Raw genomic sequence first — 22350 nt, 5'->3', positions numbered from 1 at the left:
ACTGAGCAGGGAGCCCAATGCGGGACTCGATCCCGGGATTCCAGGATCATGACCTGAGCCGAAGGCAGTCGCCCAACCAACTGAGCCACCCAGGCACCCCGAAATGTGGGTTTTTATATACAGAGTCCTGACCTCCTTAATTTGGTTCCAATCTCTGAAAGCAGGGCCGGAGTCCTGAGTACATGCACTTCTCTTTGATGAACTGCTGGTTAGGAATCATGTGGGGCTCACAATGGACTGGTGAGGAATAAGAAGCCACAGAGGAATCAGATGCAGGTGTCCTACCACAATGGATGGCCTCAACTAAGGGAGCAGTAGTGCGTATGGAGAAAAGACACACAGAGACCAAAGATAAAGACCTACTTCAGCAGAATCTGGCAAGTGGCTAGATGAGGGAAGAGGGGTGAGGTGGGCTCCCCCAGGTTCTTCCATGGGTGACTGAGTAGACAAGGTGCTCATTAACTAAGGAAGGCAAGATAGGAGAAGCATGGTGCATGGGATGAGCCTGGACAACTACAGGTCTATGTGCCATTCAAAGGGAAAACTCAAGGTGGTTAGATACAAACTATGGGCTCAGGAGAGGCACCTTTGATTCTCTAAGTTTAATCCCTTAGTGTTACAGCAAAGAAAACAGAAATATCTCTTGAACATTTAGTGGTACTTTTCAATGGAATATGACCAGCTGACTTGGTACAATACAATGCTAATGTGACAAACTCTCGTTAGAGTTGTAACAAAATCAAAATAGGTCCAAGTACCCTGAGACAAGCGTTTTTGTTCAGTGCGGACCTTGAGAAAAGATCACAAATGTTGCAACAACTAAGTAAACTCTCTTTCCCAAGGCCTGTCCCAATTTTCTTTTAATGGAGAAACATGTACAATGAGGGTCATTAAGGGAAGCTGAAATCGTCCCAACTTACTGGGATTTTACACTTACGATAAAAAAAATGCTTTTCTGAATTCCCCAAAACCCTGTGGATTCAGGACATTCATATTGGCAGAGCATCATCTGGAAAACTCTCATCTTCTGACACACACAACCCACCTACCAGACATGCTCACTGCTCTGTTGTGTTAATTACCCAACTTCAGAGAACATAAACTTGTATTCAAAACCAAACCAGTTTATTGCCTATGAATTCCAAGGAAAGAACTGTTATTTAGTGACTCCTCCTACTTATTCATGTATAATTATGGATTGAGAGAAAGTACACCAATACAGAGTTTTAACTGAACATTTTTTTTTTCAAGATTTGAGGGAAAGAGAGAGCAAGCACGTGCACATGAAAATGAATGGGGGGAGGGGCAGAGGCAGAGAACCCCAAGCAAACTCCCTGCTAAGCATGATGTCACCACAGAGAGATGATCCCATGACCTAGGAGATCATGACCTGAGCCAAAATCGCTAATCAGATGCCAAATGAGCAACCAAGGCACCCCGACTGAACATTATTGAAAATGCATTAAAAGGCTGCCACAAATCTCAATTCCTTATCTCAACAGTTACACCATAATAACTAATAAAATATCACCCCACCCTTTTTAAATCTTAAATCTATGGAAGAGCCCTTGTGGGGAGATACTTAGCTGGAGGGCCCTTAGGGGAGATGTGTGCAATTCAGAGGCTGAAAAGAATTGATCAGACTGCATCAATTTCCTCAACCACACCTACAGGTTTCACTTTTGTAGCTATTTCCCTTCCTGATAGATGCGATGGTTACATTCACATTGTTGCCATCAATGCTGAATTTGCTGCTTGCAAATTAAAATGTATTTAATGTTTTATTAACATTGTAATTCCTAAAAAGTGTTCTGAAAAAGGCTAATCCTTTTGGCAAGTGTGTTTTGTTTTTGTTTTTGTTTTTTTTTAAGATTTTGTTTATTTATTTGATAGAGAGAGTACAAGCAGAGGGAGCAGCAGAGGGAGAGGGAGAAGCAGGCTCCCCGCCAAGCAGGGAGCCCAATACCAGACCTGATCCCAGGATCCTGGGATCATGAGCTGAACCAAAGGCAGGATTAACCATCTGAGTCACCCAGACGCCCTGCATTTTTTTGTTTGTTTATTTATTTATTTTTTAAAGATTTTACTTATTTATTTGACAGAAATCAAAAGTAGGAAGAGAGGCAGGCAGAGAACAAGAGAGAGGGAAGTAGGCTCCCTGCAGAGCAGAGAGCCCGATGTGGGACTCAATCCCAGGATCCTGGGATCATGACCCAAGCTGAAGGCAGAGGCTTTAACCCACTGAGCCACCCAGGCATCCTGTTTATTTATTTTTGAGAGAGAGAGTGGGGAAGGGACAGAGGGAGCAGCAGACTCCCGGGTGAGCAAGAAGCCAGACATGAGACTCCCAGGACCCTGGGACCATGAAAAGCGCGAAAGACAGAAGCCTAACCAACTAAGTAAGCCACCCGGGCACCCAGAAAATGATTTTTAAGTTAAAGACTTGATCATACTCACCTTGCCTAAAATAACTTCTCAGCCCAATATATGCAAATCAGTCTACTTTTAATAATGTATCTTATACTATCTGCAGACAGTTCATTGTTACAAAGAAATCTTTGTGAGTGTCCTGGATAATAGTTTTTGAAGAAATCTAAAGTTCTTTAAGATGTAATTCGTTTGATTTTTCAACATGTTTTTTTCATCATCGAAAACGCCTATTTCATTTCCATGTATTTATCGACATGCAACAATAATTTGGGTTTTGTTTTTTTTTAAACTAAACATCTTAAACTCTGACTCTCAGAGCCAATGACCTGCATCATGTAACCAGCATTCCTCTACTGAATTGAAAAGAATTTCCATCCACAACTCAAGAAACTACATAGTCTTCCAGGTACCCTTGGAGTAAGAAAAAGGCATGGACCTTGGGATTTGAAGGTAGGGAGATTTAACATCTTACCTCTTCCCACCCTGGTCAGATAGCAACTCCACCTTAGGTAACACTCAACCTATCAAAGCCTCACAATTCTCTCACTTGTAAAATAAAGACAGCAATATGCTAATTCTAAGAGTTATTGAAAAGAATTAATGTAAATGACCTAGCACTTAAAAGCACTCAGTTAGGGGCGCCTGGGTGGCTCAGTGGGTTAAAGCCTCTGCCTTCCACTTGCTCAGGTCATGATCCCAGGGTCCTGGGATTGAGCCCCGCATTGGGCTCTCTGCTCAGCAGGGAGCCTGCTTCCTCCTTTCTCTCTCTGCCTGCCTCTCTGCCTACTTGTGATCTCTGTCAAATAAATAAATAAAATCTTTAAAAAAAAAAAAAGCACTCAGTTACCGTTACACATTTTCTCTAAGCTCCAATTTTTTGGAAATACAAAAATAATCTAAAAACCAGTTAACTCCCCTTCTCAGAACCTTGGAAGCCTGGGAGCCCCAACTAGGTCAACTGGGGTAGACTAGGGGATACCCTGCAAGGATGAATTAGGTCAAGATTCCTGTACTTGAAGAACTCAAAACCCAGTAGGAAATGCAAGTCTAACACAAATCTGATTGGGACAAAATCTTAAAGAGAAACATAAAGAAAGTGCTGTGGTCACAAAAAAAAGGAACAACTTATTCTGAAAGGGGATGGGGGCAAAGGCCTGACAGAGTAGCTGGCATTGGAACTGAACCTAGGATTTCCCTGGAAAAGAGAAACAAGGGGAAGGCAGCCTTTCTCGAAGACCAAACAGCAAGTACAAAGGAACACCACATAGTGACTGACTGAGGAAGAGCAGGGGGCTCTGGAGTCAAACAGATGTGAGATTACAGCTTACCCTCCCAAACTAGAAAAACTGAGGCAACCCAACCAATCTCTCAGCATTCCATTTTACCACCTACAAAATGGGAATGTTTACTTTTCAAGGATGATTAAACATGATTATGAATGTGAAGTACAGGGCTGCATAAAGTAACAGCTTAAAAAAAAAAAAGTAGCTACTATGAGTTGCAAGGGTAGTGGGAAAGTAAGGGACTGGAGGGGAGGCTAAACAGATTTCTGCCAGCCTAAGGAGGGTCTTTTGCGACAAATAACAAGTTAGGATTATCTGCTGAGGACAATAAGATCACAAAGGTTTCAATAGGAGCGAAAGGATTAAATATTTGCTTTAGAAGAAGAACTTTAGTGTCCAAGAAGTGGAGTCAAAGAAGAGTATGGACTTGGAAAGGCATCTGAGAGATGAGAGTATGGATTCTGGTAACTGCATTAAGATTAGGAAGGAAAGCACACTCCAGAACTCCCTCTAAAGTAAAATCCCCAAGTCTTAATGGGTGACTGAAGTAGGGTAGGGAACTAAGTGAATAACCGTCCTCTCATCTGGATGACTGGTGGGTAAATGGTGGTGTCTTCGACAGAAAAAAGATGAGGAAAAGTCTGGAATCTGCTGACTGTTCTTTTGTGCCCACTTCCGATCCACTTTTATGAAGTTAAATGTCGTTCCCAGCCCTCAGTGAACAAAAGAAAGGAAACGTTCCCAGGGAGGGAGGGCCCAAAGGCTGTGACTCCAAGTTCAATGTCTAGTTCCACTGAGCACTGCTCTACCCAAGAGGAACCCCAGCTTTTTATCTCCTCTCAGGAAATCAGCTCCTAGGTCTTTTTATTTCCGGCCCCGTGCAACCCGGCAGCACTATCCGGGCGCGGACTCACAAGTCTTGGCGAGGTCGGCTCCGGAGGACGCCGGCAAACATACTCCGGAGAGAACTAAGCCAGTTTAGCATCTGTATTCCCCACCAAAGGAGCCACTTGGCAAAAAGGCACCCCGCTGCATGCAAGATACAAAGTACCAAGTTATTTTTATAAACTTTGGCCGGTTTGGGTTCGAACGACTAAAGCCAACCCCTAAACCACCCCCCAAAATGGCACTTTTGCTTCGGCAGGGAAAGAAGATCCTGATGATTTTAAGTGGTAGGTTGAAAAGGAAACGGGGAAAGAGAACAGCGCCGCGAATGCGGCTGACCCCACGCCTTCCTGGAGTTGGAACTTGCCGGCTGTGTGACTCTGCAGTCACAAGGAGACAGTTTGCTAGGACCCAGAGCAATTTCAAACGACCCACCAACAAACTGACCTAACTTTTGTCGCCTGGCCTCCTCCTTCCTTCCCCAACCCGAGCCTCCCAACCTCCTAGCCTCCGGAGCTCTAAACCCGGCGCGCTGCGGCCCAGGGCGGGGCGGCTCCGCGGCGCGGGCTCCCGGTCGGAGCTCCGGCGCTCGGGCCTTCCCCGCGGGCGCCCGGTTCGGGACCTCCCGGCGGGGTCCCCACATCAACGCCGCCCCCGGTCCGGGGGGAGGACCGCGAGAAGGACCTGGCCGGGTTCCGGGCAGAGGGCGACGTGAACGCCCCGGACCGGGCGGAGGGGCCAGCGGCAGCTCCCAGCGCGGCCTGGCGCTCCCGCCCAGGCTGCGGCCTAGGCGGCCCCGTTACCTCCCTCTGCCCGTATGCGGTCAGAGGGGCGGTGGGGCCACACAGGGACGGGAGACCGAGCGGCGACGCCCCGAGGAGTCCCGCCCGCCGCGGGGACCCCCGGCCCGGGACGCCGCCCCCCCCACCCGGCCGGCGCCGGAGAATGGCTTTTACCTTCATCAGCCTCCTGCTGGCCGCCATCTTGGATCTGGTGCTGCTGCTTTCCCAGAATGCATCGCGGCCCGCCGGGCGGCTGGAGCCCCCGCACTTCCTGGAGCGGGGGAGGGGCAGGCGGGGCGCTCCCCCTGCCCCCGCGTATGAAGTGCCTACTGTGTGCCATGACGATGCTGGGCGAACACAGATGAATGGAACCGGCAGACACCTTGCCTTTACTGAACGTCCCATCCGGAGGTGATTACAAGGTGTTTGGCACATAGTAGGTGCACAATAATTATTGGTTGCATAAGATCATTGAATAACCAAGATTATTTCGGTCACTGATATGAAAAAAAGGAAACTGAGGGGCTCCTGGGTGACTCAGTCAGTTAAGCGTCTGCCTTCAGCTCAGTTCATGATCCCAGGGTTCTGGAATCCAGTTGCACGATGCAGCACCATGCTCAGCAGGGAGCCTGCTTCTCCCTCTCCCTCTACTCTACCCCTGCTTATTCTCTTTGTGTGTATGTCAAATAAATAAAATCAAAAAAAGAAAAGAAACCTGGGTGATGGGAAAGTGATTATGGGGGCCTACTTTTTTTTTTTTTAAGATTTTATTGATTTATTTGAGAGAGTACGAGAGGATGGACGGTCAGAGGGAGAACCAGACTCCCTGCTGAGCAGGAAGCCCAATGCAGAACTCAATCCTGGGACTCCAGGATCATGACTGAGCCACCCAGGCGCCCACGGGGGAACCTACTTTTCATTGGGAAGTCATGGAAGCCTCACTGAGGAAATAGTATAATAAGAGCCAACACTGGAACCTCAAATGCCAGCTCCCTCCTCCTGTGCTTTATTTTCCTTAATCTCTGAAACCACTCTGAGATGGCTACCATTAACAGCCCATCTCACAGGAAACAGAAACATAGAGAAGGCCAATGATTTGCACAAGTTCATGCAGCGAGCTAGGAACAGAGACTGAGCTCCTGGCTTCAGGGCCAACCCTGGAACCCTGGGATGGAACAGCTGAGAGACTGAGAGGAGGTTGTTTCAAGCAGGAGAAAAGATACTGGCAAAGGCCATGAGGCTGTCTGGATGGCCAAAATGGAGTAGGAAGTTAATAGGGAGCAAAGGAGGCAGACGACAGAATGGGGCAACCTTAGAAGAACAGGAGGGAAGGGGTACCTGGGTGGCTCAGATAGTTAAGCATCTGCCTTTGGCCCAGGTCATGATCTCAGGGTCCTGGGAATCAAGCCCCGAATCAGGCTCTCTGCTCAGCAGGGAGGCTGCTTTCTCCTCTCTCTCTGCCTGCCTCTCTGCCTACTTGCGATCTCTCTCTCTCTGCCAAATAAATAAAATCTTTAAAAAAAAAAAAAAAGAAAGAAAACAAAAGGGGTGCCTGGGTGGCTCAGTGGGTTAAAGCCTCTGCCTTCAGCTCAGGTCATGATCCCAGGGTCCTGGGGTGTGATCTCTGTCAAATAAATAAATAAAATCTTTAAAAAAAGAAAAGAAATAAAACAAAACTTTTATTGTTCCCCATGGCAGGCCTGGCTTCTGGTCACACCAATCCCCTTCCACTCAGACAGACCATGTTCATTTGGACCTGGCCTTTGTGTGCCACTTCCCTGAGCCTTCCATTAAAAGCCCCCTCTTCCTCCTCTAATTCCAGTCTTCCTCCTCCTCCTGGACTCCAGATGCTTTTGCTAGACCTTACCACGTTCTTTTTCTTCTCCTAGTCAGCACAGGGTCCTGCTAGGCTCTGAGAGGGAGATACAAAGGTGGCACCTGCCCTCAAGCAGCTCGAAGCATCCTGTGGAGGCACCGAGGAGAATGCCAGAATGTGGCAATGGTTGGATGAGGTGTGGGAGCCTGGAGGAGAAGTCTGACAATGGCCAAAGGAGGGGCCAGGGATGGAAGGAGCTCCTCGGCAAGCTGACTGTATGCCTGGCACTGGTTACTGCACATTTACACCCACCACCAAGTTCACTGGCACCACAGAGCAGTGCTAAGATGTTCCATTTCACGGGACGCCTGGGTGGCTCAGTTGGTTAAGCGGCTGCCTTCGGCTCAGGTCATGATCCTAGCGACCTGGAATTGAGTCCCACATCAGGCTCCTTGCTTGGCAGGGAGCCTGCTTCACCCTCTGCCTCTGCCTGCCACTCTGTCTGCCTGTGCTCTCGCGCTCTCTCTCTCTCTCTCTGACTAATAATTTTTTTTTTATCTTAAAAAAAAAAAAAAAGATGTTCCATTTCACAGGTGAGGAGACTGAGGCCCCGAGAGTGGTAGCTTGTCCTTCATCACCCAGCTAGGAAGAGAGGCTCCAGAAATTAGACCCTGCTCTGGTTCATGCTGGTTGGTTCAGGCTCTGACTTGATCTTCTGATGGCCCAAAACTTCACATCCTACATCTCTCCCTTTCCAAGACCAGTGCTCCTGCCACTCCACACTCCCTGCCTCTGTCCTTGCTGCTCCCTTTGCCTGGGATGCCTTTGTCATTCCCTCCCTGCAATACCACTTATCCAGCTGGCAAATGCTAGTCCTTCTTCCTCTCCTCCTCCTCCCCCAAACCCACTCTCCTTCCCCCTCCCCCTCCTTCTTCATCTTCTTCTTCCTCCTTCTCCTCTTCCTCTTCTCCTTCCCTTTTCCTTTCCCCTACCCTCCTCCTCCCCCTCCCATTCCCCTTCCTCCTTCCTCCCCCCATTCCACTTCCTCCCTCCTCCCCTTCTTCTTCTCCTTCTTTCTCTTCTTTTTTTAAAGTCGGCTCCATACCCAGCAGAGAGTCCAACATGGGACTTGAACTCACAACCCAGAAATCAAGACCTGAGCTGAGATCAAGAGTCCGACTGAGCCACCAAGGCATCCCAAGTGCTAACCATTCTTTTTTTTTTTTTTTCTCTTCAAAATTTTATTTATTTATTTGACAGAGATCACAAGTAGGCAGAGAGGCAGGCACAGAGAGGAGAAAGCAGGCTCCCTGCTGAGCAGAGAGCCCAATGCAGGGCTCGATCCCAGGACCCCAGGATCATGACCTGAGCCGAAGGCAGAGGCTTTAACCCACTGAGCCACCCGGGCGCCCCTAGTGCTAACCATTCTTGAAGACTCAGCTTACCATGCTGGCTCACTTGGTTGACCTGACAGCCTGCTGTGTGCTGGGTTCCCATGAGTACAAATGCACAGGTGTTGTCTCCCCCAACAGCCCTTTGAGGGCAGAACTGTTATCAGCCCCATTTACAAAGGAAAAAACTGAGGCTCAAAGGGTCAATCAGCTTTTCAGCCACTCAGCTGGTCAGAGCATCAAGCCCAAGTCTGCGCTTTGACTGTGAGGGGGAAGCCAAGGTCTGGGAGGCTCAACTCACCTAAAGGGCTCCTTCTTTCCCTTCTATCCTCCTTCCCAACCTCCTACTTTCCTTCCATCCTCCCTTCACAAATCCCACTGGGGGTTCTCTGTGCTTAGCGAGTGAGGAAATTCACATGCTTCCCTGCCACCTTGCCCTAGCTAGATTGGTACTCAACAAACAGTTGGTGATGGACTGTCCCTTTGGGGTGCCTGGGTGGCTTACTCAGTTGGGCTTTCGATTCTTGATTTTTGTCTCAGGTCATGATGGAGTCGTGAGATGGAACTCTGCATTGGGCTCTGTGCTCAGCAGGGAATTTGCTTAAGACTCGGTCTCTCCCTCTCCCTCTGCCCCTCCCGCCACTCTCATGCTCTAAGATAAATAAATCAATCTTTTTTAAAAAAAGATTTTATTTATTTATTTGTCAGAGAGAGAGAGAGAGGGCACGCGCACAGGGAGAGTGAAAGGCAGAGGGAGAAGCAGGCTCCCTGCAGAGCAGGGAGCCCGATGTGGGACTCCATCCCAGAACCCTGGAATCATGACCTGAGTCAAAGGCAGACGCTTAACTGAATGAGCCACCCAGGCATCCCTATCTTTCTTCTTCTTCTTTTTTAAAAGATTTTATTTATTTATTTGACAGAGAGAGTGAGAGTGAGCACAAGTAGGGGGAGCAGCAGACAGAGAGAGGGAAAAGCAGGCTCCTTACTGAGCCACTCAGGTGTCCTAAATAAATCAATCTTAAAAAAAAAAAAAAAAAAAAGGACAGTCTGTGACCTAGAGCAATAGCCAAATGACTAAATGACTGACCAAAGGTATTCCCCATGGCTAAAGTGGTCTGTTCGGAAGCTTAAAACCCCTCCGGTAGGGGGTGCCTGGGTGGCTCAATCAGTTAATCATTTGACTCTTGATTTTGGTTCAAGTCTTAATCTTTTTTTTATTATAATTTTTTAAAAGATTTTATGTATTTATTTGACATAGAGAGAGAGAGAGATCACAAGTAGGCAGACAGGCAGGCAGAGCGAGAAGGAGGGGAAGCAGGCTCCCTGCTGAGCAGAGAGCCTGATGCAGGGCTCCATCCCAGCACCCTGAGATCATGACCTGAGCCGAAGGCAGAGGCTTAACCCACTGAGCCACCCAGGCGCTCCTTCAAGTCTTAATCTTAGTGTCCTGGGATTGAGCCCAACATTGGGCTCCACACTCAGCCAGGAATCTGCTTCTCCCTCTCCCTCTGCCACACCGCACACTTGTGCTCTCTCTGTCTCTCTCTCAAATAAATAAAATCATTTTTAAAAAAATCTTCCAGTGGGTTGGCTCTCTGGATGGAGTTTTTGCCTCTCACTAAGGCCAGGCAAGAGCTCCAGGCATGTGCCACAGAGCTAAAATAGGCCAGGCCAGGCTGGCAGAGGATGAGAACCAGATTGCCCAGGATTGCATACCCCATGTCGGCATGGTCCAAAGGTCACAGACTGGTGCTGGGGAGAGAGGCAGCATGGAGCATAAGGCTGGTGATGTGGGGTGAACCAAGACGTGAGGGGCACAGGTGCCTTCTCTCAGGGTCAGTGGAATTACTGAGTGTCAGGGCAATGTGTGTTTGCATGTAATAGACAGGAGGGTCTCTAACCAGAGGTTTCCAAACTCATTTCTAGTGGCATACCTCTTTATTAAGCCAAAGTCTTCCTTAAAACCTAAAGAATGACACTAAAAGGAGTGCCTGCGTGGCTCAGTTGGTTAAGTTTCTGCCTTCGGCTCAGGTCAGGAGTCCAAGGCCCTGGGATGAAGCCCCACCCATGTCTGGCTCCTTGCTCAGCGGGGAGCCTGCTTCTCCCTCTCCCTCTGCTTGCCTCTTTCTCTGTCAAATAAATGAAGAAAATCTTAAAAAAAAAAAAAAAAAGAATGACACTAACAGGTGTACGTACATGCTCTGTTGAAGCTGGTAGAAGCAGTATTTCTCCTTTACTCCAGGCACATTCTCCCACTCCCCAAAATCCTACAATATTTCTCAGGAACCCTGAGGCCTTAAGGAACCCAGTTTGAAAGCCATCCACGTAATCCACCTCTTTCATATTATAGGCAAGAAAGCGAGACCCAGAGAATGCATCTACATGGTCTGTGCCCTCCCTGAGCTCAGAGTTGATGGGAGTGATGGGCAGGTCATTAACAATCATGGCACAACATGATGAGTGTGGGGGTGGCAGAAGTCTGGCATTGGGGAAGCCCTGGTTTGCTCATCCACTCAACCTACATTCCAGAACGCCTCTGACATGCCACAGGTGGTGCCAGCCCCAGCAGCTGCTGGATGGTGACTGTGGGGTTCCCAGAGACTCACCCCAAGGTCCTCTTCCTTGGCAGCATCCTGCCCTCCTCCTCTGATGGTTGCAGGTTCCTCTAGACACTGCAGCAGAAATCTAGGCTGCGGAGTTCCACCCACTGCCCAGAAGTGACAACCCAGCTCTGCCGCAGCTGCCCGCATCCCCTGGCAGGCCACCTGCTCCCACCAGGCCTCGGGCTCTCCTCTGTCCAACAGAGCTGCAGTGAGGATTCCATGAACATACTCTCCCTGTGGCTACCACATCCAGGGCCTTAGTTCAAGGCTTAGGCCATCCCTGCATCACTCCAGCCCCTGCATCACTCCCGGAAAACATCTGGAGTCACAGTTCTCTGTGATCCTGGTACATAGCATCGCCTGAAGCCATCACTCTCCCATGGCACACCAGTGGTTTAGGGGAACGGGATCTGAAGAACGTGAGTACGGCAGAGAAGGCAGAGCCCACAGAGCCACGTACTGAAGAACATGACCTGTGCCGTCTCTGAGCCTCTCTCTCCCCACCTGGAAGATGGAGCCAAGGTCACCTGCCCACCTACTTGGGGGAAATGACTGTGTGAGAGGGACTGAAACATAGACAGAGAAGCCACAGACACCATAGACAAAGAGAAGCAAAGGGGGACTCTAATGTGACCACAACCTCAAGGTCTAGATGTGAAATAGCAAGGTATTGATGTGCTGGGACAGGAAGAATAGGGAGGAGCCAGACTTAAGTAGGGCTCCTGAGCTCCCCAGCACCGCAGGGGCCAGGCCTAGAGAGTCCTTGAGCGTGTGTATGTATGTGTGTTAGATACACATCTTTAGATCCTGCCAACATCTCTACCGAGGCCTGACCCTCACTCCAGCCTAAGGTGTCTGCCCAAGGCCCTGATAGGCAGCCCAGAGCCTGAGGCTTCAGCCCTTGACACCAGGTGGTACCCAAATGTGGGAGGTAGGCAGTCTGGGTGGCCTGGTTGGATAGTGCCCTTTGTGCCCTTCCTGCTTGCCTCTCTCTGGGTCCCTATCCCTCCTTTCTGGGGAGGGACTTTTCACTTATTCCTTCCCCCAAAACCACTCTGGGCAGGGACACTGATATATACCAGATACATCCTTTATTCCAAATGGAGGGGTGCCTGGTAGTGCCATTAGGGCTACAGACTTCTTAGGGGACCAGACCCAGCCCAGAGAGTCAGGGAAGGCTTCCTGGAGGAGGAACTGCTAAGCTGAGGCTAAAGGACAAGACAACGTTAGCACTAGGTAAGTGGACAAAATCTCTTGCTCCTCAGAGACTTGAGACTTCTCATCTGCAAAATGGACAGTGTAAATAATGAATGGAAGGCATTTAGCATGAAGCCTGGCACATAATAGGTTCCTGGTCTGCAGGGGGTGTTGTTGTTATTTTTGTGTCAGGCAATGTAGGCATCCCAGGCAGGGGGAAGCAACATATGTGAAGGCCCAGAAGCCTTTGAGGCAGGGGGATTCTTTAGATTACTGGAAGAAGCTTGGAGAGTCTAGGCCAAGCCCTGGATGGGAAGATGAGAACTTACACGGACCTTGACACAGCCCCTCTTGCACATCTGGCCATCAGCGGATAGACAGCATCCCGGTGTCTCTCTCTGTCTAACCACGGAAGGCCAGTGTTATCAATACATCCATCGTGTGGAAGCCAGAAGCGAAGTAATCAGCCATGGTCACTCAGCCAAAGAGGGGCAGAGCCTGGATGGACATCCAGGTCTCTGAGGCTTCCCATCTGCCATGAGGAATCCAGAGTGAGTCCCAGAGCACACAAAGGGTACCTCATGTTGTCTCTACCACAGCTGCCCTGAGTGACTTCAGTCAGATCTTTGCTTGCTGACCTCAGCTCCTCTAGCTGTAAAAAAAGGGGTGGGGATTAAAAATCATGAGCTGGGATGCCTGGGTGGCTCAGTCAGTTAAGCATCTGCCTTCCGCTCAGGCCCTGATCCCAGAATCCTGAGATTGAGTCCTGCATCGGGCTCCTTGCACAGCAGGGAGCCTGCTTCTCCCTCTGCCTGCTGCTCCCCCACTTGTTCTCGCTCTCTGACAAAGAAAGAAAGGAAGGAAGGAAGGAAGAAAGAAAGAAAGAAAATCTTTTAAAAATAAAATCAGTGAACTGCCAACCAGAGCCTTGCTCTGTTCTGGGCACTGTGTGCTCTCACCTTAGTGAAACCTCACAAACTGGAGAAATGGATGCTCAGAGAGGTCAGGGAACTCCGGGAGGTTACACAACACAGAAGGGAGCTGCAATATTAGCCCATTTAACAGATAAGGACATGGAAATGGCACAAGAAGCTGAAGGACTGTTTGCCTCCAGAGGCACACAAATTCTAACCGTCTGACAATATGGCCCCTTGGGAGAGCCACGGAAATTCTCTGGCCTTGCTGCCCTCAGGGAGATGGTGCTGGGAAACAGATGGTCCCATAAAGGTCTGTGACTTACCTTTTGGAGAAGCAGGAAGCCCTGAGCACTCCTGGGCCAAACAAAGGGTGGGCTGGGCCCCAATGGTGTGCCCATGTTCTCACCTCCCTCCCTGGCCAGCTCCCCACTCTGGATTCCACTGATCCTCTCTCTTTCTGCAAAGTGTGAAACCCTCCCCTGAAAGAAAGACTGGGGAGTGCCCTTCGAAGCTACAACCCTAAGATTAGGCAGATGGAGTCAGAGTGCCAACGGACTCTGGAGGCAGGGTTTTCCAAGTCTGACTCCCCACTAAGCTACTTCTGGGCAGTGGGACCGTGAAGAGGTCCTTATCTCTCAGAGAATCCTTGCAAGGTGATCATAAAAGTGAACCAAGAAAACATAGGCCAGGGCTTTGGTTCTCCAAGGAGGCCTTCTCCTTTTTCTCAGTTGGCACCATGCCCAGACTATGTGCCTAAGACTTTTCATTTGTGTTTAAAATAAAGGAGGGGCTGCCTGGGAGGCTCAGTGGGTTAAGCCTCTGCCTTCAGCTCAGGTCATGATCTCAGGGTCTCTGCTCAGCAGGGAGCCTGCTCCCCCCCACCCCCACCTGCCTCTCTGCCTATTTGTGATTTCTCTCTCTGTGTGTCAAATAAATAAATACAATCTTAAAACAAACAAAAGAAAACTTCCCCAGGTGTCTGCCTTTGGCTCAGGTCGTCATCCCAGGGTCCTGGGATTAAGCTCTGCATCGGGCTCCCTGCTCAGGGGAGAGTCTGCTTCTCCTTCTCCCTCTGCCTGACGCTCTGCCTACTTGTGCTCTCTCTCTACCTCTCTGTCAAATAAATAAATAAAATCTTTAATAATACTTCTCATCTGTAAAATGGGCATGGTAAGTTTAAACAAATAATGCATCCAACTGCTCAGCTCCTCTGGGATCATTGGAAAGGTAGGCAATTTGGGGATGCGGTCACAAGACCGCACCCTCCCCTCATAGGTGTTCAGGGCTCAACTCTAAGTTTGGGGGTGTTCTGTTGTGGCTCCCAGACACTTAGACCAAACAGGCCACCTGAACCCGTGCCAGGGCTAGGCAGGAACTGCTCACACCCCATCCTTGACCCACACATGGAGTTCTTCCCTCCCGGTCCAGAGCAGTGGCGTGGGCTCGCCCCGGTACAAGTTGGCCTGAAAGGTATTGCACAGTGCCTGGGAGAGTATGCCCGGTAAGTCACAAAGGACATGACACCAGAAAAACGGAAGGGCCTGGGATCAGAGAGACCCCTGGGCATCCCAGAAAGGACATGGACTGAGTTGAGCAAGGGTGTTTGGAGCCCAAGCCCCGCGCAGGCAGCCGGGAGAGGAGCTCAGGCTAGTACACCCGCAGCAGAGGGTTGGGGAAGGCGCTGAGAGGCGCTGAGGGGCGGAAGGGGCGCGCGGAGACCCCCAGGATCGCCGGAAGGGGCGCGCGGGGCGGTTGGCCGCAGCGGGGGCGGTGGCCGTTGGCTAGCAGCGGCCTGGGCCAGACGAGGTCAGGCGTCTGGCCGGGCCTTGGCCACCATGACCAAAGACTCGCCCAGCCCTTCGGGCGGCGGCCGCGCGACACCGAAGAAGCCGGGTAGTCCAGGTCCGTCTGCGGTGGTGCTGGAGGAGCAAAGGCGGGAGCTGGAGAAGCTGCGGGCCGAGCTGGAGACCGAGCGGGCGCGCGGGCGGGCGGAGAGGCAGCGTTTCGCGTCCCAGGCGCGCCAGCTGCGGGAGGCGGCCGAGCGGGAGCGGCAGCAGCTGGTTGACCATCTGCGCTCCAAGTGGGAGGCTCAGCGCGGTCGGGAGTTGCGGCAGCTGCAGGAGGAAGTGCTGCGGGAGCGTGAGGCCGAGATCCGGCAGCTGCTGCGCTGGAAGGAGGCCGAGATGCGGCAGCTGCGGCAGCTGCTGCACCGCGAGCGCGACGGCGTCATGCGCCAGGCCCGGGAGCTGCAGCGCCAGCTGGCCGAGGAGTTGGTGAACCGGGGCTACTGCGGCCGCGCGGGGGCGCCCGAGGTCGCCGCTGCTCAGTGCCGCTGTCGCCTGCAGGAAGTGCTGGCGCAGCTTCGCTGGGAAACCGACGGCGAGCAGGCTTCGCGCATCCGACACCTGCAGGCGGCGCTCGACGTGGAGCGCCAGCTCTTCCTCAAGTACATCCTGGAGCACTTCCGCTGGCATCCCGCTTTGCCCGGCTCCCCCGACCCCCAAGCCGTGCATTCTTCGGAAGGGCCGCCCGGCGATACCGTCGCCGACTCCCACGGGCCCCCAAAGTCCATGTGTAGACTCGAATCCCTGAATGCTGACAGCCTGACTGGGGGCGTCCGCCTGCGCTCCCGCTCCCTAGACGTGGTGCGGGCTGCGCGCTCCAACTCCTCAAACAGCCTGCTCCACACGCGCGCCAGCTCTCTCGATTCCTTGCCACCAGCGCGTTCCCGCTCTCTCGACAGCACCCTCGGTTGCCCCAAGGCCCCCGAATCCGAGGAGCGAGCCTCTTCGCCAGACGCCTCCGTCTTAGGCTCGCCGAGTCCCCCTACGCCGCCGCCGCCGCCACCGCCACCGCCTCCACCACCACCGCCATCGGAGCACCGAAGACCTAGCGATCCGCCAGAAGACCCCGGGAGCCAGCCCTGCGAAGCTCTAACCCCTTCTTCGCCGGGTCTGGACTACCAGGAGCTGGTGAAGCAGAACTCGGAACTGTCCAAGGCGTTGCGCGCGGTGGCGCGCCGCTGCTCTGGCCTGCGGGAGGAGAACACGCAGCTGCGGCGCGCAGGCTTCCAGGACAAGTCCGACGAGAAGGTGAAGCGGCTCAAGGTGAAGCACGCGAAGCTTACAGGCCTCGCGCGGCGCCTGGAGGACCGAGCCCGAAAGCTACAAGAAACCAACCTGAGGGCTGTGAGCGCGCCTGTGCCGGGCGACAGCCGCGCCAGTCTGGAGCTGTGCCAGGCCTTTTCCCGCCAGCGCGCCCGGGACTTGTCCGAGCAGGCGAGCGCGCTGCTGGCCAAGGACAAGCAGATCGAAGAGCTGAGGCAGGAGTGCCACTTGCTGCAGGCGCGCGTCGCCTCGGGCTTCGGCAGCGTCCTGCACCCTGGCGGGGGTGCCGCCCAAGCCCAAGTCCAAGCCCAGTGGCTCGACATCAGTGAGTTGGACCGGCTGCAGCGCGAGTCCCAGCGGGAGGTGCTGCGCCTGCAGAGACAGTTGACACGCCAGCAGGCCAGCGGCAGCGCCCGAGTGGAGGCGGACGGCCAGGGCGCACCCAGCGAGGAGGCGCGGCGCCAGGTGCAGGCCCTGGAACTCGAGCTGGGCGCGCGGCGGCGGGAGTGCGAGGAGCTGAGCGCCCAGGCGGCGGCAGCGCGGCGGCGCGGTGACGAGGCTGAGGCGCAGCTGCAGGCGGCGCTACGCGAGGGCGCCTGGCTGACCCAGGAGAATGCGCGGTTGCAGGCCCAGGCCGACTGGACGCGGAAGGTGGCGGCGGAAAACGACGACGTGCGCGGGCAGCTGGACCGCGCGTGCCAGGAGCGCGACGCCGCCGGCATGCTGGCAGAGCAGCTGCTGCAGCAGGCGGCGCGCGGACAGGACCGGCAGCAACAGCTGCAACACGACCTGCGGAAGGCCTTGCACGATCTCCAGGCTGCTCGCGAGGAGATGCTAGCGCTTCAGTGTCAGACTGGTCACCCTCCCCCCGAGCCCCAGGAGGCCCCCCAAGTCCCCGAGTCTCAAGTTAGAGACCCTGGAAGGACCAAGTTCCAGCCGGATCCTCCAGACCAAGCATCTTCACAGCCCAGCAGAGACAAGCGGGAGAATCAAGAAGCTTCTCGGCCGGGAAGTCCAGTTGCCATCAGGGAGCCAGCCAGTGCCCCTCAGATGCCTGACAGAGTCCTAGCCAGTCCGCCTCTAGACTCCAGGTACCAGGGCAAGAAGACTAGCTCCCAGTCGAACTCTTCGTCTGAGGTGGAGTCCGCATGGGCCACAGTGCCATCTTGTCCTACTCTGGATATGGACACCGCCAGCGAGATGGAGGATCTGGAGCCTGACAGTATGTCTTCCACCTTGGAAGTGGGGGGGTCAGAGGCCCGCCTGCCCCCCAAGCTCAAGATATTCCTGGCTCGGTACAGCTACAATCCTTTTAAGGGCCCTAATGAGCACCCTGAGAGTGAGCTACCCCTTACAGCTGGGGATTATGTCTATATCTTTGGGGACATGGATGAGGACGGCTTTTATGAAGGGGAGCTTGAGGATGGCCGACGAGGGCTGGTGCCGTCCAACCTAGTGGAGCAGATTCCAGACAGTGACATCCTGGACTGCCTGCCCCTCAAATCCCCTGACTTTGGCCCCACTCGGCTCCCACCTGGACAGAGCAAAGGTTTGACGGAAGACACTGGTCACAGCTTCTTGCCTGGGAAAGCCCAGGGGGCTATGGACAAGGGGCCGTGCCTGATGGTGGGGGTAGCCCCCAAGACAGAGGGGGCAGCAGAGATTGCAGATGCCAAGACAGAAGACAGCTGGGTGGGTGCACTGCAGTGTCTGAAAGAGAAGGGCTTCTCCAGACCCCTTCTAGGGGCCACAGGGGCTCTGTGCATGGCCCCCATGCAACTCCACCTGCAAAGTGTTGCCGCAACATCGGCCAAGATCGCCTGGGTCTACGGCAGCAGCAGCCACCTCCACATGGTGTATCTCAATGGCCAAGAGCACGCCCTGACCCCAGCAGGCGTGAGCAGCTATACCTTCCATGGCCTGCTGCCTGGCATGCAGTACCGGGCATGGGTGGAGGTGCGGCTGCCATGGGACTCGTTGCAGGTGCACTGGAAGACATCGTCCTCTACCATCACCTTCAAAACGCCCCTGGCGGGACCCCCTGACCCTCCCCTGGATGTGCTGGTGGAGCGCCATGCCTCCCCAGGCCTCCTGATGGTCAGCTGGCTCCCTGTAACCATTGACTCTGCTGGGTCATCCAATGGAGTCCAGGTCACCGGCTACGCCATCTATGCTGATGGGCTCAAGGTTGCAGAGGTCACCGATGCCACCGCTGGGAGCACCCTGTTGGAATATTCCCAGCTCCAGCAGCCCCTGCTGTGCCAGAGTGTGTCTGTAAGAACCATGTCGCTTTGTGGTGAGTCCCTGGATTCGGTGCCAGCCCAGATCCCTCATGACTGTTTCACCTGCCACCAGTTGCCAGAGACTTGTTCCTTTAGCCACCCATGTGGTGACCCATCTACCTGCAGAGTCACTGTCCCTGTCTGTTCTCAGAGGCTGACCCTGGCTCCCCTGAGTGCCACAGTCAGCCCTCACGCTCCTGGAAGCTGTGGGGAGTCCCAGGCCGAGTTTCTAGAAGCCTTCTCTGAAGAACCCCCAAGGAGGCAGTCTCCGATGCCCAACCTGGATCCAGAAAAAGAATGTGCCAGTGCAGGGTGCAGCTGCCAAGCCCAGGGGCCTCCAGAGACCCAAGAAGTCTGCAGAAATGACCTGCTCTTCCAGCAGAGCTCCCCGAACCACAGACACCCTCTGCCCAGTGGCCAGTCGAGGGGAGAAGACCGCTATTGTCACATGGGCCCTAGACAGAGCCCTGCTTCAGGAGTCATCCATCTTTTCCCAGAGCGTGGGCTCAACAAAGAAATATATCAGGAAAAGTCTGCCCTTGAGAAGGTCCTTAGGCAAAAGCAAGATACCCAAGTGCTCGTCCCTCTCCGGCTGGATGCCAGCCAACCGTATGTGTCTGACTTCCATGACATTCAGGATGTCATGCAGGAGGAGGAGGCCATGTGCTTCAGTCCCTGGGGCACGAGGAGGCGAGAGCAGAGAAGGGAGTTTAGGACCCAGAATGGGAGAGGTCAGGCTCTGGGGGGCAAGAGAATGTGCCAGCTCCGGGAGCCGAGCCCCGCACTTTGTCCAGCTCCATCCAGCAAGGTCATGAAGATGCCCAGGGGTGGCCCCTCCCCACTGGGGACTGGGGGGGACACTCTGGTCAGGGTCTTTGTGGCCCTCTTTGATTACAACCCCCTGGTGATGTCTGCCAACCCCGAGGTCGCAGAGGAGGAGCTGGCCTTCCAGAAAGGGCAGTTGCTGAGAGTGTGGGGATCTCAGGACCCCTGCGGCTTCTACCATGGCGAGTGTAATGGGCAAGTGGGCACCATACCTGGGCACCTGGTGGCTGAGGTGAAGGTGGGCACAGAGCAGACTGATGGCAAGTGGCATTTGCCAGTGCAAGGGTACCTTCCCCCTATGGCCCCCTTCGATGACTTTGGGGGGCTCACCAGCCCCCAGAGCTCCTTTCCCATGCCCCAAGGGAACCACAGGATGTCATCACTGTGGACCCCAACAACCATGATGGCAGCTTTGGACTATGACCCCAAGGATGGGCGAGCAGGGGGCCAGGTGAAGGACAAGCTGTCGCTAAGGGCAGGGGATGTGGTCACAGTCTACGGGCCTGTGGATGACAAGGGATTCTATTATGGGGAGTCAGGTGGTCACAGGGGTCTGGTCCCAGCCCACCTGCTGGATCACCTTTCCCTCCATGGGGAGTGAGCAAAGCTCCCACCGGGGTAGTGGCCTCTAGCCACCCACACCCCACCAGAGGAGAAGCAAGCTCTGGGACCCTACCTCCAGCACCCCTCTTCACCTCCGTGAGCATCACTTGCTCCAGGCGTCACCATGGGAAACTGATGGCAGTCCTGAGGTGTCCCCTAGCCTCTGCGAGGAGCAGGGCTTAAGTCTGAACTAAGCTGTTCCCCAAAGAAAACAGAACAAACAGCCCGTGAGAGCCCAACAGGCTACTTCGGAGTTGTCAGTGACCATGACGGTGTTTGGAGAAGTGCCTTTTTCTGTGCTCAGTGTACATTTTCTCTAGAAGTTCCTTTAGAGTTTCCTCATCCATTGCCTTGTATGACAGTCTCAAGAAAAGCCTGCCTCTTAAAAAAAAAACAACAAGAAAAAGTGACCAGAATGTTATTTTTCTATCTTATGTTCAACCCCTCATTAAAATGTTCACAGAAAAAAAGAAAAAGAATACTTTAGAAGTAAAAGCACAACCAAGGGAAACACAAACCTATCTGTTGCGCCCCCTGCCCCCTACTTCTGTCTAGAGGATCTTGCAATGGCTGCAGACATGCGTTCCCAGCTTGGGAGGGCACCTCCTTCCTCTTTAGGGGGAACTCAGCTTAGGGTTTTAAGAGCCATGCAGAAGAAGCAGGGCCCCACCACAGGCTCAGTGAGGCTGGTGTTCCCCATAGGCTTTCCTGCACTTGGCCTGTGTCCCTGGGTGTCAGCCTTTGTGGTGGTTGGGATCAGCATCTCCCGACTGGGGATCCCACCCTACATGGCATTAGTAACTGTCCCCTTTCCCCAGTGTGTCTCCCTGGGAGGGCATTTCCATATTTCCCCCATCTTACAGAAGAGCCTCTGAGGCTCAGGGGGTCCCCCTTGTGTCAGGACACCCGGCTGTAGGGCTGCTGCTTCCCACAGCCTCTGGGCTTCCCCTCTGGGAGATTGGGAGTGAAAGGTGGTCTTTATCCAACTCTGCTTCTGTCTGACATTCCTTTGTTTTCCTGAGTCCAACGATGATGTCAAAGGAAGGGCACTGCCTTCCTGGGTGCAGGAAGAAATGACTAGAAGCATTCCCCGGGTAGGCAGAAGGATTGGAGCCACTAGTAGTTAGTTTCCTTGGGGAATTGGGGAATTGGGTCCAAAGGGTTCCAACAAGCTGGCCTTGAGGCTGAAGGCAGGAACTGGAAAGGAACAGACCCTGTGTGTGGGGGGGGTGCCACCTTATCCTCACAAAATACAGGGACTAGTTCAGCAGCTGTGGTGTGCATACACACCACTTGCGAGGGGAAGGTCTCTGGCCTAAGCCTGGGAAGAAACTCTTTCTTACTCAACCATTTTTAAATTTTTTATCCTAATATTTTATTTATGTATTTGACAGAGAGAGAGACACACAGCGAGAGAGAGAACACAAGCAGGGGGAGTGGGAGATAGAGAAGCAGGCTTCCCATTGAGCAAGGAGCCTGATGTGGGGTTTGATCCCTGGACCCTGGGACCATGACCCAAGCCGAAGGCAGACATTTAACAACTGAGCCACCCAAGCACCCCTCAACCATTTTCTTTAAAGATTTTATTTTATTATTTCTTTGAAAGAAAGAGAGTATGAGCAGTGGGGAGGGACAGAGTAGGAGCGAAAAGCAGGCTCTCTGCTAAGCAAGGAGCCCGATATAGGGCTGGATCCTGTGACCCTGGGATCATGACCTAAGCGGAAGGCAGACGCTTAGCTGACTGAGCCACCCAGGCGCCAACAACCAATTTTTATTTATTTTATTTATTTTTTTATTTTTATTATTTTTTTAAGATTTTATTTATTTGACAGATAGAGATCACAAGTAGACAGAGAGGCAGAGAGAGAGAGGAGGAAGCAGGTTCCCCGCTGAGCAGAGAGCCCAACTCGGGGCTCTATCCCAGGACCCTGGGATCATGACCTGAGCTGAAGGCAGAGGCTTAACCCACTGAGCCACCCAGGCGCCCCAAGAACCATTTTTTAAAGATTTTTATTTTTAAGCAACTTCTACACCCAACTCAGGGCTGGAACTCACAATCCTGCAATCAAGAGTTGTGGGGAGCCAGCCGGGCACCTCCCACCTTGACCATTTTTAAGTGTGTAATTCGGTAGTGTGAAGTACATTCATATTGTCGTGCAGATAATTCCCCAAGTTCTTTTCATCTCGCAAAACTGAGATTCTGTACCCATTAAACAACTCCCCATACCC

The 22350-nt window shown here is 52.9% G+C and overlaps 2 protein-coding genes across 3 annotated transcripts in view; one reads left to right on the top strand and one right to left on the bottom strand.

The window, feature by feature from the left end:
• The window catches only part of UBE2L3 (ubiquitin conjugating enzyme E2 L3), a 60553-nt gene extending 54892 nt beyond the window's left edge, over nt 1-5661 (bottom strand). The window contains exon 1 of one of the 2 annotated variants that reach the window (XM_032309816.1): nt 5555-5661. In XM_032309816.1, the coding sequence (XP_032165707.1) occupies nt 5555-5581 (27 nt within the window). In that variant the 5' untranslated portion in view covers nt 5582-5661. The remainder of the gene's footprint in view (nt 1-5554) is intronic. The other variant, XM_032309817.1, reaches the window with a different exon arrangement.
• Nucleotides 5662-15016: 9355 nt separating this feature from the next.
• On the top strand, nt 15017-20514 carry LOC116571668 (RIMS-binding protein 3A-like). The gene has a single exon (XM_032309814.1). The coding sequence runs from the start codon at nt 15140-15142 to the stop codon at nt 20117-20119; it is 4980 nt and encodes a 1659-aa protein (XP_032165705.1). The 5' UTR covers nt 15017-15139; the 3' UTR covers nt 20120-20514.
• The last annotated feature ends 1836 nt before the right edge of the window (nt 20515-22350 follow it).

The sequence above is a fragment of the Mustela erminea genome, chromosome 13 (assembly GCF_009829155.1).
Source record: "Mustela erminea isolate mMusErm1 chromosome 13, mMusErm1.Pri, whole genome shotgun sequence".
Taxonomy (NCBI): domain Eukaryota; kingdom Metazoa; phylum Chordata; class Mammalia; order Carnivora; family Mustelidae; genus Mustela; species Mustela erminea.
The sequence above is the reverse complement of the archived record's forward strand: the minus strand, read 5'-3'. Positions and strand labels throughout refer to the sequence as shown.